Genomic DNA, 16,791 nt, shown 5'->3' on the forward strand with positions numbered 1-16,791 from the left:
ATTTGTAACTTGCTTGTAGGTAGGCAAGTCTGTAGCTTAAAAACAACCACTTTAAGTGATAATTATTGAGATAATGGAATAAGGATAACCAGTCCACATGAAGAAAACTTGTCATGTAAAAAAAAGTGAGCAAACACCACTAATTTTTCATTATTTATTGTCAATAAGAAGACTTTGAAAACAGATTCTAAAGCAGAATTAAAAGATGTGCAGTCAGCAGTGTCTGTCAGGAAGAAAAGGCATTGCTTGCTTTGAGTTCTAAATGTTGCCTTTTACAGGTGTTAAAGTGGAATTTCACTACTCCCCGTGATGAATATATTGAACAGCTGAAAACTCAGATGTCCACTTGTGTAGCCAAATGGCTACAGGATGAGATGTTTCATGCAGACTTCCAGCATCACAACAAAGCACTGGCTGTTATGATTGAGGTGAGTTTGGATCTGTGGTAGTAGGATGAGGCTGATAGAATTAGTATCTGCTATGAAAGATACTGCTTGAATCAAAATCAAATAGAAATTCTCTGAGGAGCCAGGGGTCATTGTTCTGTGTAGTTGAAACCTAAACATACATAGAAGTAATTTTCAGAGGTATGATGAAGATGGTATTAATACTCTTTCTTGGGAGAAGGGAAAATTTCCTCACCAGAGACTTCTCTTAGAATTTCAGAAAGCCATATAAGTTAAAAGTGAGTAGGTATGGTTCTAAGAACCTACCAGTAAATGTAGATTATCTCACCGGACTTAGCTTAGCTTATTTTCTTGTTGAACAGTGTATGTGTGTTTCATTTGCCTAACTTTATTTTTTTTCCTCTTCCTTCAAGCACTTGGAGAGTGAAAAAGATGGAGTCATCAGCTGCCTGGATTTGATCCTAAAATGGCTTACCCTGCGGTTCTTTGATACCAACACAAGTGTTTTGATGAAAACACTTGAATACCTGAAGTTGCTTTTCAATTTGCTGAGTCAAGAAGAGTATCACCTCACTGAAAATGAAGCTGCCTCTTTCATCCCATATCTTATCCTAAAGGTACAATTTGTTTTACAGAGTCTAACAATTTTCATGAGGAATATGGCAGAATACCATCAAAAATTGCAGTATGTTCATTCTAAATATATTGTGAATGGAGCTAAATCCAGTTGGTAGCTGGTGTGAGATTCAACAGGCCGTGTTTTTTTAACCTGGAGAAAAGGAGATCTCTGGGGAGATCTTAGTGCTCTCTGTAACTACCTGAAAGGAGGTTGTAGTGAGGGGGGTATTGTTACTGTCTTTTCAAGTGACAAGTGAATAGAATGAGAGCAAAAGGCCACAAGTTGTTCTAGGAGAGGCTTGCATTGGATATTCAGAAAAATTTCTTCACTAAATGGGTGGTCAATCACTGAAACAGGCTACCCAGGGAAGTGGTTGAGTCTCCATCACTGGAGGTATTTAGAAAATATGTAGATGTGGCACTTGGGGACGTGGTTTAGTGGTAGACTTGGCAGTGTTGGTTTAATGGTTTGACTTGATGATCTTAAGGTTGTCTTTTCTAACCTTTATGATTTTATATTGCGTATTTCCCTTTAAAAGACATTGACAAAAAAGGGATTTTGCCTTGAGAATGATTCTGGCTTTCCTAACATTATTTAGCATAGTCAAAAGCATTGTGAGACTGTATAAAATATTCTGTATTTCTTCCCCTCTTTTTCATTTTTTTTTACATTAATTTTCTGTTAGGTAGGAGAACCGAAAGATGTCATCCGTAAGGATGTACGTGCCATTCTGAACAGAATGTGTCTCATCTATCCAGCCAGCAAGATGTTCCCTTTCATCATGGAGGGGACAAAATCAAAAAACTCCAAACAACGTGCAGGTGGGAAATGGGCTGTTGAACTGCACATGTGCAAAGTACTTGAAATTGCTTTGGGTTGCATCTTGAAAAACCCAGCATAAGAATGTTGGGTGGGGTGTGAGATTTGCCTGCACATGGCATTTTATGCAGATGTTTGTAAGTGTTTAAAGGATCAGATTTTCAAGTAGTATCATATTGCTTTTAATTTTTGGTGTCTTTGTACCTTCCAAAGACAAGCAATCTCTTAAGTCGCTATTGGTATTATGAGTCTCCCTTGAGTAGGCTTATTTTCTTGGTGGAACAGTGCTGGGGAGAACAGTGACAATACTGTTGTCCTACTCACCAAGGGAATCGGTTAATCTGATCAAGAAATGTTTTTACACTGTACATCTGTCTCACCATAAGTAATGGCTGTAATAAATTTGTGGTGTTTGTAGTTTAAACAACTGCCTGGTCACTTTGAAAATATCTTGCCCTGGTATAAGCAGAAAGTTAAATTCTATACATAATAAAGCATTGCGAGCTCACAACTGTTAACGTGAATGTGATGTTAACTGTAACATTGCTCATATATGGATATGGGAAATATTTGAAGTGTAGAGAGGTGACTGACAGCTTTTAGATACTATCTGTGAAGTAGTCTGCTGTGGCTTACTATTGATCCCATAAATCACCTGGAGTATATCTGTCATCATCAGCTTTGTGACTGGCAGCTCTCTATAGTAAATGTTCAAGTCGTGCAAGCAACACAGGAATTGGGAGGGCTCTCTTCCCAGCAGCTTTAAATTTGAATGTGCACATGTTATTGTCTTCATTTAGAATGCTTGGAAGAGCTTGGATGTCTGGTTGAATCGTATGGCATGAATGTCTGCCAGCCAACTCCAGGGAAAGCCTTAAAAGAAATGGCAACTCACATTGGTGACCGGGACAACGCTGTGCGCAACGCTGCGCTGAACACCATTGTGACTGTCTACAACGTCCATGGCGACCAAGTGTTCAAGCTGATTGGAAATGTCAGTATAACTGCCAATGAGTTTATGGGGGATTTGCAGTTAGGGTGCTGTGCTTGCTTTGGTTTATGGCACTGTTTGGGAGCTTTTTGTTTTGGGTTTGGTGGTTTGGTTTTTTTTCCAAGTCCTTCCTTACACTTTTGTAGGGGATTAGCACTGTTTGGCTTGTGATTGGTCATAGTACCTCTTGCTGTTGGTGTCAAGAGCATTTTGTAGTTTTGAAAATAACTTACTACATCATAGATCCTCTGATGGTTATTTGGTTAATCCCAGATTGTGGAATATATGAAATCACAGAATGGTTTGGGAAGGGACCTTAAAAATCATTTGGGTCCAACCCCTCTGCCATGGGCAGGGACACTTTTAACACTTCCAGGGACTGTTTCATTGCCTCAGCCACCCTCACTGTTAAGGATTTCTAATACAATCTCAGTTTATCTTCTTTCATTTTAAAGTAATTACCACTTGTCTATCACTGCATGCTCCTGTTATAAGTCCCTCTCCAGCTTCCTTGTAGGCCTCTCTTAGGTTCTGGAAGACTGTGATGAGGTCTCCCAAGAGAGAGACCTTCTCTTCAGCATGCTCCCAACCCCAACTCTCAGCCTGCCTTCATAAGAGAGGTGTATATAACCTGTGTGTGCATGAATGAAAAACAAAACTGGGAAAAAATGAGTCAAACACTGACCTTCATGGGAATTAAATTGTTTATAAAGAGTAACTTGCTTTATAGTCAACTGTACAAGTAACACATCTGATTTAGAGTATTGGGATAACTTATTTGGCCAAAAAAGGCTAGTTGTTGGGGCTCCATTAAGTCTTCAGCTTTTTTTTAATGTCCAACTTACCCTACTGCTTTGCAATTGAGGTCTGGGAAGTTTGGCTTATTTGCTTTATCTTACTGCATTTCATTGCTTAAGTGTAAGTACCATGTTGCTTTCTATTGCTGCTGTTTTGCTCTCTGAAAATCATACTTAGCCATTATCATCTAAATGCAGTAAAAGTTAAAGGTGGCAAAACTCAGTTTCCAGTGTCCAGCAATGGAAAGCTAGTTTACTGTGTTTATAATTATTGTGCATATCAGATTAAGTACAGTGAATTACAATCTTAATCAAGAGCAGTTAGATCATTTTTACAATTCTGTTCTCTGCATTAGGTCTTGTTAATGTTTCTAGTAGCACTAAAACTGATTGGAATGTGATAGATACTTTTATGCCTTTGTTGTGTTGTGTCATATGCCATGGGGCATACAAGCTATTGGATGGGTATTTTATGGAATATGACAAGCAGGAGAAGCAAGGCTGCCCCCCCTTTTTTTTTTTTTTTTTTTTTTTTTTACTTCCAGTTTCTTAAAGTTGAAATTTAATGTGACTCATTTTCTCTGGTAACTGTTCCCATGAGAGTTAATGTTGCATTTTCATCAACATTTTAGATTTCCATCCTATTTAACTATTTTTCAGAGTGCAATATGCTTTTGCCTCAATATTACATAGTCCATTTGCTTTTGAATTTCCAAGGTAAAGGAAAAAACTCTAGCACCTGAACAATTCAGCCCTATCTAACCATGACTTTCTGAGCTTCAGTATGATCCATCTAAAATGTATGGGTTCTCAGGAAGGTTTCTAAATCATAGGGATGCTGGAGAGTACTTCTCATAAAATTGTAATGCATTTTGTTCAAATGTAGTTATTGGTGGTCTTTGGTCCGGTAGATAAGCAGGTAAATACGAATCTTTTTACTGCCTGAGTTGGAGCATTAACTTGGCTGATCTGGTGTTCATAGTGAATTATGAGTACATTGAACAGGACAACTGTCAGAAGGACTCTGGCTTCTGTGGCAGGGTCCAGAATGTTAAAGCACTGCCTGGTCTGCTAATAGGGAATGTAGAAAGGTGGGTGGGGGGTTTTCTTGTTTGGGGTTTTTGCAGCAACACATGCAACAATTGCAAACACAGGGTAGTACTATAGTTCGAATTCAGGATGAACTGTTTCTTGACATTGTGGGCTAGAAATAGGTGTATTCTGTATTACAGCTTGTCAACGTGGGTTAATTAGTTCTTGAAGTAGCACCTGACAGTCCAGAGTCTCCTGGTTAGTTTACTGCAAGGAGGTAGCATTAACAGTTCCTACTTTTGTGTTAGAGAACTTCAGTCTGCACTAATAAGTGGTATGAATCCTGTAGGTGACTGAGATTTCTAAAACACTTAACTCAATGTTGAGTGAAAGCATCGTGTGTTGCAGCTTTCAGAGAAAGACATGAGCATGCTTGAGGAAAGAATAAAGCGGTCAGCCAAGAGACCCTCTGCTGCTCCAGTGAGACAGGCAGAGGAGAAACCTCAGCGTACTCAGAACATCAGCACCAACGCCAGCATGATGCGGAAGGGACAGGCTGAAGACATGTCCTCCAAACTCAAGTATGTAACGTTATATTATGGTCTCTATCCTGCATAGTGTATGTACTAATACATCTGACAATGCCATTTTAGTTCTTGTATCATCATCTTTGCATGTTGTGAAAAATGGCCAAATAATACAAATCTAAATGTCTGAAATTTTTTTGTCTTGTCTGTCTTTAAATCTTTCTAAATGGTCTTGTGCCTTTTTTCACTGCTTCTCCATGGACAGAATTATGTATCGCACTTATAGGATGTAAGTACTGCCCACTAACTCCTTGGTAGCAAGGCTCTTGTATATTTCAACTTCTACCCTAGTCATCCCTTCCTGAGGGTGACAGGTTTGCCATGGCTAGTTCTAGGTTGTTTACAGGTCTCTTGACTTAAAGAAAAGAAAGAAACCAGAAATACGAGTTTCTGCCAAGGTGACTGTAGATCAAGCGGCAGACAGACATGGCACTTCCACATTAAGCAACCGTTCAAAATATTGGGAGAACTTTCAATGTGTTGCATTAAACTTAGTATTTGTTGGACCCTGTTCTAGTTACGTTAGACAAAGCACAGAAATGGATAAGGATGTGTGATTTACAGAGCCTGGGGCAACAGTACCCAAAACAAAAAGCTCAGAAACTATTTGTTGCACCTGCTCATTATTTTGCAATGCAAGTCTGTGCTGATAATTATGTATTAGAATATTTCCTTGGAAAATCTGATATGCAGCACAGGTCATGTGGGGTGCTGGGAGTCTTAGATTCAGAGGAGCTTGTGAGGTTGCTGTGTACATAAGCATCCTGTCCATCATTTAAAAAACCAAAGGTGAAAAAAAGCCACTCAAATTTTGAAGTTATATTCTTTTAATAGTACTGTGAGCTGTACTAGTTACCCCAAACCATGCATACCTAGCACAGGTGCAGGGTGTCTTGTAGTGGTTTACAACAGAAACTAGGAGAGCAACTAAGTAGCAGCCGCTCTTCTGGCCTACAGAAGTTTGTTTTACTAAAGACTAGGGGAAAGGCAGAGGAACTTAAGGGGCTTGAATATAATCCAAACTGCAAAACCTGTGCTGTTATGAGAGCTTTAGGGCTACCAGTGGATGCTAGTGCTAATATTCTTGCCTCTTGTGTATGTATAATAATCACCTCTCTCGTGGTTTCTATAGCCAAAATCGCAACATGGGCAGCCACTCTGAGACAACACATACGGTTCCACGGGAATTTCAGCTGGATCTTGATGAAATTGAAAATGACAATGGAACTGTCAGATGTGAGATGCCAGCACTTGTACAGCACAAACTAGATGACATCTTTGAGCCAGTCTTGATTCCTGAGCCCAAGTGAGTTTAACTTTAGTTTTAACTCCTAAGTGAAATCAGCAGGGCTACCTAAAAAATATTTTGAGGTGAATTGATAGTGCTAATTTCTACATTCAGACTTGTTTCCATAAGAGGGTGGTGTCAGCTAATTTGAAGAGATGGCAAAACAAAGGTCTGTTATACTCTTCTGAAATCTGGAGAGCAGTTACTTTTAATGAAAAACATGAGTTCTACTTAGGCGTTTTTATAATCAGAGGATCTTGAGTTTGTAAATGCATCATCAGTGTCTTTACAAATAGTGCAATAGACGTGATAAAAAGAACGATTCCTTACTTGAGAATCCTCAGTGAAGAAGGAAATCCTTTTCCCATGTCTCTAAATCATCATTGAAATATAGCGGGTAAGTGTATATTGAAGTAGTTCTCCAGAAAGTAATGAATCCTGTTTTCAACCCTTTAGAATCCGTGCTGTGTCCCCACACTTCGATGACATGCACAGTAACACAGCTTCTACTATCAACTTTGTCATTTCCCAAGTAGCCAGTGGTGATATAAATACAAGCATCCAGGCTCTGACACAGGTAAGTGAATTAAGGTAGCAACTAATAACAGAGTACCAAACTTTGCCTGCGAGGGTGATGAGTTGCACTGTGGTGGAGCACATGTCAGGTGACATGGGCTCTGCTCAGAGTCTCCCTGATGACAAAACTAAGTGCACAGGGGCCATCTGACTCGCTTTAGCAGTAGAAATTCCACTTGGAAGGTGTAGAATAAACTTAATACTTTTTTCATTAGTGCTTCTGTGTTATATTTTTGGTTTTGTCAAATTATTTGTGCTAAGAGTTTGTAAAAGCCAGTTAGTCAGCAAGACTTACCTTTTAAATGTAAACTGTTTTATAGATCCTTAGCAAAAGGATTGTCTTGCCTCATAGTTTTTGCATGATTTTAGGGTGGCTTTAACTACTTAGGTTTTTTTGTCCAGAAGATTTCATAAAGCTGTTAATTCCAGAATCTGTAATGCAGCTGTTGATGTTTTCATTTGTGTGCAGGATAGGATTGCAGTTCTCTAAAATATCATTAATTGGTCATGTTTGGATTAGCAATACAAATCTCTAGCTACTGATTTTGGGTGAAAGCTTAGAATACAGCTGCCTTGGCAAATGGATTGTTCAGGGCAAGACCCTTCCTATAGAAAAGTATTTAGATTATTGTTATTTTGCACTGTTTGTATTATGTTGACTTTACTAGAGCATTTTGTTCTTAAATCTTAGATTGACGAGGTACTCAAACAGGAGGACAAAGCAGAAGCTATGTCTGGCCACATCGACCAGTTCCTAATAGCCACATTTATGCAGCTTCGGTTAATCTACAATACACACATGGCAGATGAGAAGCTGGACAAAGATGAGATAGTCAGACTTTACAGCTGTATTATTGGGAGCATGATCACGGTAAGGCTTTGATGTAAAAGATAAGGTGAAGAGCAAATAACTTCTGTGCAGAAGTTGTGGGAGAATGGAATGTCTGTTCTGTACCTAGGTTAACTTACTACTGAGTCCTTCTTATGAAGGTTTGTTGCCAACTGTCTGCTCATCAATGCACCTTTTGAGAGCAGGTGGGGAACGAGAAACTGGGGAAGGGAAGAAGGTCTCTGCTTCTGCAAAATACAGCTACTAAGCCTTCTATTAAGCTTTGTTTTTAGTAGTCTTTACTGTTTGAGTGCTGAGTTGGTGGCCTGAGTATTTTCAGAAGTCACTAAGTAGAAATAACTTCCTTCATAGTTGTTTTGACTGTTTTTACTGTTGTGGGAAATGGAGATGTCATGGTTTGACAACATAGTCTAGAGAAATCCCTATGCTAAAGGATCATGTGCAGGGAACACTAACACTTTCTTCCATCTGTAGCTGTTTCAGATAGAGAGTCTGGCTCGAGAGGCTTCCACTGGTGTGCTTAAAGACCTAATGCATGGTCTTATTACATTAATGTTGGATTCTCGGGTTGAAGATCTTGAGGAGGGTGAGCAGGTCATCCGATCAGTCAACCTCTTGGTAGTGAAAGTTCTAGAGAAGTCTGACCAGACCAACATCTTGAGGTATATAATGAAAACTGCACAGTTACTGCTTTCTGTACCTGTTCTTGTGTGTTCCTTGAATGGCCGAGTTTGGTAATCATTCTGTAAGCAAAGACTGGTGTCTGTAGAATCACTCTGCTAGCTAATAAAGAATTATCACTGATTGTGATCAGAATTTGACTGCACAGCTGGAGGCAGGCTGAACAAACCAGCTTAGTATGATTCTTTGTGCTTTGGAGTTCAGCAGACTGTCTTTTAAATTCTTGTAACATGCTAGAAAGAAAGAAGGAAAGAGCTGTTGCACAACTGCTGGACTAATCCCAGTCTCTGGTGTGGTATTCTGTGGTGAGTTGGCATCTTTTTTTCTTGTGTATAGCACTTTTTCTGTGTGACCTTTATAAATTTATTCTTTCTAGTGCTCTGCTTGTTTTGCTCCAAGACAGTCTTCTAGCAACAGCCAGTTCTCCCAAGTTTTCAGAACTTGTCATGAAGGTGAGTCTGTAGTAGAGATTTTGAACTTGTGGTTTATCTGAATCGTCTTACCTGAAAGAACAGATATAGTTTAAAAAAATTAGTGTCCATAACTTGAAATATTTCTTATAACTTCTATCATTCTGATCCTATTAGATCTCACATAGAGGAACTTCTTGTATGCTAGGCAGGAGCTTAACGCCTGCTAATAGTTTACAGAAACTTGTGTACACTAATACAAACTCCATACAGAGGTGTACAGTCACCTGCTGGGCTTGTTTGCTTGGGCACCACACTGTACTATGGATTCAAACAGTCCCAGGCTGGAGCTGACTTGTGTCCTGTCATCTGTGTTGATAGGCAGAGTAAACAGGCAAATGCATGCATTTAAAGCATGAGCACGATCTTTTCGTACCATATGACAAACACCCTGTTGTGACTGGCATGATTTAAAGACAGCTCAGGCATTCTTAATGAGGTTAAACCTAAAGAACTTGTGTTGTGTGTAGGTGTACATAGCATATATATATTATCTGCTGAAATTTCTTCACACAAAGCATTCAGTCTTCTGTTATAGGTAGAGAAGTTAGCACCTTGCTTATGCATCAGCTCTAAAGAAAGATCTGGATACTGTACAGCCAGTTACAAAGAGAAAGTATGTACCAGTGCAAATATAGCTTGAGCAGCAGACAGTGTATGCCTGTATGATGTGCCAGCAGAGTGAAGTGGCTCAGTGACAGTGTTGTGTAACCTCTCCTTATATAATCAAATGCTTCTTTCTTGAGTTGTCTTGCTTTAAGTCAGCCTCTCGTTCCAGTGTCTGTGGAGAATGGTGCGTCTTCTTCCGGAAACCATTAATAGCATCAATCTGGATCGGATTCTGCTGGATATCCACATTTTCATGAAGGTCTTTCCCAAAGAGAAGCTGAAGCAATGTAAGAGTGAGTTCCCTATAAGGACACTGAAGACTCTGCTTCACACCCTGTGCAAGTTGAAAGGGCCCAAGGTCAGAGCAGTCACTAGTCATGTATTTTTAAATTGGATGTTCATGCAGTCTCTAGAGTCTTTCCTTTGTTATTTTCTTTTTTTTTTTTTTTCATTAATTCCCCTTTTTTCTTATTTTAGATCTTAGATCATTTAACAATGATAGACAACAAAAATGAGTCTGAGCTAGAAGCTCACCTTTGTAGAGTAATGAAACACTCCATGGATCAGACTGGAAAAGCCGATAAGGATACAGAAAAAGGAGCTTCTCGCATAGTAAGTAAAGAAAATGTGTTGGCAGGGAAAGTGAGTGTAAAGCAATTTATTTAAGAAAGAAACTTAATTTTGTGTTTGTGGAATATCAAGTAGAAATTCCCTTTTCAACATGTAACTAATGCTGGAAATACTCTTCTAAAGTGAAATTTTCATTTACAGCTGTTTTGGGAATTTGTTGTGTGTGTTTACCTGAGTATTCTGTGCACAGTCCCAGGATGAAGTGCTCTCCAGGACATTGAGATGTGCAGCATAAGTTTTATGCTGCATGGTACTGCATCTGATCTACTAAAAGTTAGCCATACCTAGAACAGGTTTTAAACACTAACTTCTCAGAAGGAGTCCTACAGCTTCATGATGTCCTTGCTTTCATTCTGTGTATATAGTGGCTATGTAGAACCCTGATCACTTTAAAGTTTTCTTCATCTCGGAAACTCTGTATCCAGCTAGCAGGTCAGAGGGCGTCATGGGTTTTTCTGAGTTCTCTTTGGTTTTATTCACTTTGTTTTTAAAGTCTCCTTTTGTTTATTTATTAGGAGGAAAAGGCTTCAAAAGCCAAAGTCAATGATATTTTGGCAGAAATATTTAAGAAGATTGGCTCAAAGGAGAACACCAAGGAGGTGAGTGCCCCCTTCCTGCAAGGAAGAGTGTGATACACTAGAATGGTGTATGCAGCAATTGTAGTAATACATAGCAACTCTTCCCTCCCAGGGTCTGGCAGAGCTGTATGAATACAAAAAGAAATATTCTGATGCAGATATTGAGCCCTTCCTGAAAAATTCCTCACAGTTCTTCCAGAGCTATGTGGAAAGAGGCCTCCGACTGATAGAAACGGAACGGGAAGGGAAAGGACGCATTGCTACTTCTACAGGTACACGTTGCAGCAAAACTGATTGGTTTATGAGAAGCAGAGCTGGAACAGTTACATGTCTCCTGGTAGAAACTAATATTTGCAGATGTTTATGGATTTCTGAAGCAATCCATGTATTTTCTTGGTGCTTGTGTTGCTTCATGAGGCACCATTTTTAGGGAGTATGCATTCTTTGTTTACAAAAACTGAAGTTATAACCACACTAAATGTAGAAAACATCTGAAAGACTTGGTAAACAACTGGTTTTAATCCATATCCTGTAGCGTGGGTTGAACATTAGCCTGTGTTTCGTGTCTGGTATTGTAAATTGGTTCTGCAAGGTATAAAGCTGGTTTAAAACAGTAGCAGCTGTCAGCTTCTTTTACTTTTTTACTAAAAACGTGTAGGAGGCTTTTTAATAGTATTATTTTCTGTGGAATTGGAAAGCTTATTTTGAATAACATGAACTGTTTCTGCAGAAATCCACTTCCAATAAATTACTTTTTAATTGGATGAATTACTGTAAAACTGCTTGTTAGTGAGTCTTTTCATTGCAGATAAATACAAAGGAGTATTTAATGAAATATAAGGGAAGGAACGTGACAAATTATTAGCTGGCAGTAAAAGCTGATACACAGTTTAGCAAAACTACCTCTAACTTTTATTTCTTACACATTTCACTGTGTCCTGTGAAACTTTAGCCTTTTTTCTACTACTGTTCCTTCTTCTATCCCTGTATTGTAGATTACTTTAGGAAGATGATACGAGATTATTTCAGAACCTCTTAAATGTGTCCAACTGTGTAGGACAGAAAATTCTACCTTTCATCCTAAGTCTGTACAACTGAGAAATATTAGTTCAGCAGTTTTCAAAACCAAATTTATGTTCTACAGTTGTCTTTTCTTTTGTTGCTAACTGTAAGTCTGATACAATAGAACATACTGTTGAATATTGCAACAGTGCTTTATTTAGAGTAAGGTATAAATACTTAATTCTCTTTTTATCTATTTTAAACACCCTTGTAGTAAATTAGTGAGAACAAATTCTTGTCCATGCTGAGTCTTAGAATTTGCAATTCTTTTAATAATGGAAAAATTTTTTTCATAATGTCAATTCTTTTTCTAGTCGCTTGGTAGGGAAGCTTTAAAAACTTTATGTGCATTCCAGAAATCACTCTTTGAGACTAAATTGGAATAAAAAGCTTCAAGTTGCGCAAATGAGAAATGAAGAGGGGTTAGAATCAGTGGTAAGCCCCAAAGTACAGCTAAACTAGAAGAAGACAGATGACTCCCAAGTATTTCCCACCTTGCCAATTGCTCAGTTCTCCTGTTGGACATGGTCCCTGCTGGTGCACATAAGCATCTTCCTCTCCATACACTGCTCTCCTCGGCACTTCTAGAGCTGCTCTGCAGCCACTCCTTAAATTTCTCCATTTCTTTTCTTGATTTTCAATTGTCACTTTTGCAAGGAAATGAAAGGGTGGATATGTCCCTACTAGCAAATGCAAATAACCAGAAAATAATAGGTTTGTTAATTCTTCATCCAGTGCATCTTATTTCAAGGAACTGACCAAGAGGCTTACACTTTTCTGATGTTCTAAATTTTAACTTTCCTCCTTACTTCCCCTCATCCTCCAGGAATTTCTCCTCAGATGGAAGGAACATGTGTTCCTGTGTCTACCCACACTGTATCTTCATCTATAGGAAACACAAATGGGGAGGAAGTGGGGCCTTCAGTTTACTTGGAAAGATTAAAAATCCTCAGGCAGCGTTGTGGCCTTGACAATGCAAAGGTATTGTACTTGACAACACTTGTAAATCTCCTGGGGAGGCACTTGATTTGCACTTGGCTTTTTTTTTTTTTTTTTTTTTTTTTTTTTTTTTTTTTTTTTTTTTTGAATCTGCCTTCTGGCATTTGAATTCTAATCAGAATTTATGATCTTTCATTTACAGTGCATGTCCTAGCTACTCACTGCATGTCACTATGCCTCGTATAAATGGCTTTAAACTCATTACGTGGCTAAGTTGGTTTATATTTCAATCCACTCTGTCTGCATCACTGGTGTTATGTGCAGGTTGTCTCTACAGGTCTGTAGCTAATTATCTTCCCTTGCCAGGCAGTTGAGTCTCAGAAAGGTTCAAACAACTACTGTTCTCTAAAAGATAGCATATATTGACCTCAGAGATGAATGATGGGAAATTCTAAGTCCTTCTGCTCTGAAACAACCATGAGAGCTGAATTAAGACTTTGAAGTATGATGTATTTTGGGTGTATGGCTACTGAGGCAAAGAAATGCTGAATGAGCTTAATATTGGAAACTTGTGGACCAAAATTTCTTACAGTCCAATGATCTATGTGTTAGGAATCTGGTGCCAATTCCTGAAATTTTAATTTGGCCATGTGAGAAGTGATGTTCACTCTGGGGATAGTCATCCAGATGCATCACTGTTTTAAACTTTGACCCAAATTATCAGTATCATCTTAGAGCTCTGAGGAGGGGAAATGTTTCCTAGATGATCAATAACAAGGTAAGTAACTCAGATGGAAATATCAACTGATAAAAGAACAGTGAATTGACACTGTCAGCCTTTGACAGGTTCGGTCTTGCCAGTCAGTTCAAGTTTCCTCTTCTCATTCTTCCAAAAAATTAATTGTCTGCTGATGTTGCACATAGGCAGGGATTTTCCTGTTCAATTTTTCAATCCTGTTCAAAATTTCTGTTCCTAAATCAGGAGTTTAGGCTGTTCAAGACTCTGGCAGTCTATCTCAGTAAAACTCTGGTCTGCAGGGAATTTTTTTGATCTTGAAAGACTAGTTTCTTTGTGTCCCTATTGACATAAAATTAAACATTAACTACTCAGATGATAAGAATTGAGTATTGTAATTAGCTTTGCATGGCTCTGACTTTGACAGCAACTGACTTTATTGCTCCAGATCCACTTGTGTTGTAGTGCTCCTTCCCTTTCCTCTGTTTTTATTGCTTCCTGTAGAGATGAAAAGCCATTGATTATGATTTGTACTACTTATATGGCCTTTACCACTATGTCTTAACACTTCACTTTCCTCCCTCGTAGCAGGAAGACAGACCCCCTCTGACGTCTCTGCTCTCTAAACCAACACTCCCTACAGTTGCATCCTCTACAGATATGCTTCACAGTAAGCTCTCCCAGCTGCGTGAGTCCCGGGAGCAGTACCAACATCTGGACCTGGACTCCAATCAGACTCATTCCTCTGGCATTGGAACTACCCTGGCTTCACCCTCTTCTGCAGCAGCCAACATTGATGACTTGAAAAAAAGATTGGAGAGAATAAAAAGCAGTCGCAAATAGAGATGCAAAGAGACGGTATTGCTGTTGCTTGGGGCTGTCTCCAGCTTTAGTTTACTAAACTAGAAGTCTTCATAGTTAAATGGCCTCGTTTAGGCCTGATGTATACAAACTGGTTTATGTATAATACAGTGGATTTTGGGGGGTTGAGTCATTGTGGCACAAGTATTTGTACATAATCTGCTTCTCAATGAGCATCTCTTTGACAATAGAAGGCTGTCGGTGTATTAGTTTTAGTGTACAGACCTGTAAACAACCATCCTCTTGCTCAGACTAGTTTCTCATGACTTGGGGTTTTTATTTGTAAAGTTGTCTTTAAAATCTTTTCCTAGTTCTTAACTCTTAGAAGACCGTTAGTGATTTCACTTTTAATTTTGTGAATTCTTCTCCATGTAATCCTTGAACCGTTGATTCTGTATGGACACATGGCATGAAGTAACTAATTTAAGTGTCTTTTGTAAATAAAGTTTGCATTAACTATACCAGCCTCTGTAGGAACAGCAGCGACTGCTGGTTGAATGTTAGTGACTGGGCATCTAGAAACTGAACTAAGCTATTCCTGACATGAACCTTGGGGTTTGGATACACTATAAGGAAGATGAGTGGAAATATACTGTCTGTGGGTGCAGTCCTGAGACTTTGCACTCGTACTTGTATGAGTAATAGTACATTTTTCATATAGTTGCTTTTTTTGTTTTGGAATATGTTTCTGTAACTTGAGATTATTTAGTTTGCTGAAATGCTTATTTTGAATTATCTAGTCCTTGTGATGCCTTTACCCAGATTGTGTGGTCCCATCTGAGGGAGCTTTCTTTGAGGGAGCCTGCTGCTGTTGATATGGAATAGACTAGCAGTGGTGTACAGTCAGTGGACTCATTTATCCTGAACTCATCTGATTAAGGAATGTTCCTCATGCAGGTAAACCTCACTCACTACATTATTTTTGCTCTTAAACATCAGATGTCAGTGATCTCTACCATTTTGTATCTAAGACACCTAAGTAGAGCTAGTCTGCAGAAGTTGTAGCCACTTCTTTTTTTTTTTAATGAGTGATTAGCCTTTTTCAGAAGCTCCAAATAATGAAGATTGACAGACACACTGTGTATCCTTTCTAGCCCTTTCATTTCTAGGGAGGTGATGTATTTTCACCTTACTACCATTTCCCTGTGAGAACTGGTTGTGAAGCATAAATTGTACATCTGTTCCATAGCTAGAACAGAGTTATTGAAGAGTTGGACAGGCAGACTTAAAATAACACACCTATATGCTAGATTTTAATCTGTTCCTTGTAACTACTGCTTTTGTTGTTTGCTATGTGGACCGGCAGTCTCTGCGTAAGGCCCATTACTGAAACTGTCTTGCCTGATTACAGTAAAAATGTGGCTTTAAGTTAGTACTTGTACAACAGATCTATGCCAGAGCTTCTGCAAATGTCTGAAATCTTCCTTTCACAGGACCCCTAGGCTGGGGTTGCAGTTGACATAATGTTGCTTGGTGCTTATGGTGAGTTTGCACACTGTGATAGCAGGTGATCACAAGCGTTCTCCATCCTGTGTTAACTGATATGACGCCATTCATTGCTCCACTGCCTCGATTTAGTAGTCACAGTCTCCTCTCATAACCTGAAATGGGCATGCAGTTGTGGAACAGAGCTCTGTTACAAGTCAGGGTTTGGCCCTTACTGGTAAGTGCTGTGGTTTTGTGCACTTAAACTGGGGCAGTTTGTGAATAGTTTGTGTTGGCTGACACTAGAGTTACTGCCACTACCTCTCAATTACTAGCTGCTCTCTGAAACTTAGTGACATTTAAATTAACCCATATTCAGCAGACATTCTGAAGAACTATTTGTTAATTAGCTCAGGATGTTAAAACAGCAATGCCTGCAAACCTGCATAAACTATTTTAAATTTGAAGCCGAATCGAAAGTGAAATACAGGAATAATTGAGTAGCAGAAGATAGAGTTGTTTTTATGAATGAGTTTTTGCCCTGTGTCTTTGTAGTGTTTGGTTGGACTCAATATCCTGGGAGTTCTGAACTAAAACTTGTGCACATAAATTAATAAAGCCTAACCTTTAGCCCAGACAATATTTAAATAACATTAAACTGAATTTAAAAATGATTCCTCTGTATTGTTTGTAACAAGTCAATATGAACAGTGACTTTCTCCAGAAACTGTATGGTCCTGGTTCCCCTCTTGTCACAGATTATTTGACAGTAGTGAAGGGGTGAGGCTTAAATTTTAAACATGAGAAGGGCTAAACATTTTCAGTGTTCAGTGC

General features: G+C 38.8%; 1 protein-coding gene across 4 annotated transcripts in view; it reads left to right on the plus strand.

The window, feature by feature from the left end:
• Positions 1 to 16,631, plus strand: part of CKAP5 (cytoskeleton associated protein 5) — a 52,416-nt gene extending 35,785 nt beyond the window's left edge. For 3 of the 4 annotated variants that reach the window (XM_017741666.1, XM_017741668.1, XM_017741665.1), the window contains exons 29-45: positions 279 to 428; positions 821 to 1,024; positions 1,712 to 1,847; positions 2,646 to 2,839; positions 5,074 to 5,246; positions 5,458 to 5,481; positions 6,385 to 6,558; positions 6,997 to 7,117; positions 7,808 to 7,987; positions 8,441 to 8,628; positions 9,024 to 9,099; positions 9,896 to 10,084; positions 10,204 to 10,338; positions 10,872 to 10,955; positions 11,047 to 11,206; positions 12,823 to 12,977; positions 14,260 to 16,631. In XM_017741666.1, the coding sequence (XP_017597155.1) occupies positions 279 to 428; positions 821 to 1,024; positions 1,712 to 1,847; positions 2,646 to 2,839; positions 5,074 to 5,246; positions 5,458 to 5,481; positions 6,385 to 6,558; positions 6,997 to 7,117; positions 7,808 to 7,987; positions 8,441 to 8,628; positions 9,024 to 9,099; positions 9,896 to 10,084; positions 10,204 to 10,338; positions 10,872 to 10,955; positions 11,047 to 11,206; positions 12,823 to 12,977; positions 14,260 to 14,514 (2,598 nt within the window). In that variant the 3' untranslated portion in view covers positions 14,515 to 16,631. The remainder of the gene's footprint in view (positions 1 to 278; positions 429 to 820; positions 1,025 to 1,711; positions 1,848 to 2,645; positions 2,840 to 5,073; positions 5,247 to 5,457; positions 5,482 to 6,384; positions 6,559 to 6,996; positions 7,118 to 7,807; positions 7,988 to 8,440; positions 8,629 to 9,023; positions 9,100 to 9,895; positions 10,085 to 10,203; positions 10,339 to 10,871; positions 10,956 to 11,046; positions 11,207 to 12,822; positions 12,978 to 14,259) is intronic. The other variant, XM_008639434.2, reaches the window with a different exon arrangement.
• Positions 16,632 to 16,791: the final 160 nt, after the last annotated feature.

This window comes from Corvus brachyrhynchos, unplaced genomic scaffold, assembly GCF_000691975.1.
Source record: "Corvus brachyrhynchos isolate BGI_N302 unplaced genomic scaffold, ASM69197v1 scaffold115, whole genome shotgun sequence".
NCBI lineage: Eukaryota > Metazoa > Chordata > Aves > Passeriformes > Corvidae > Corvus > Corvus brachyrhynchos.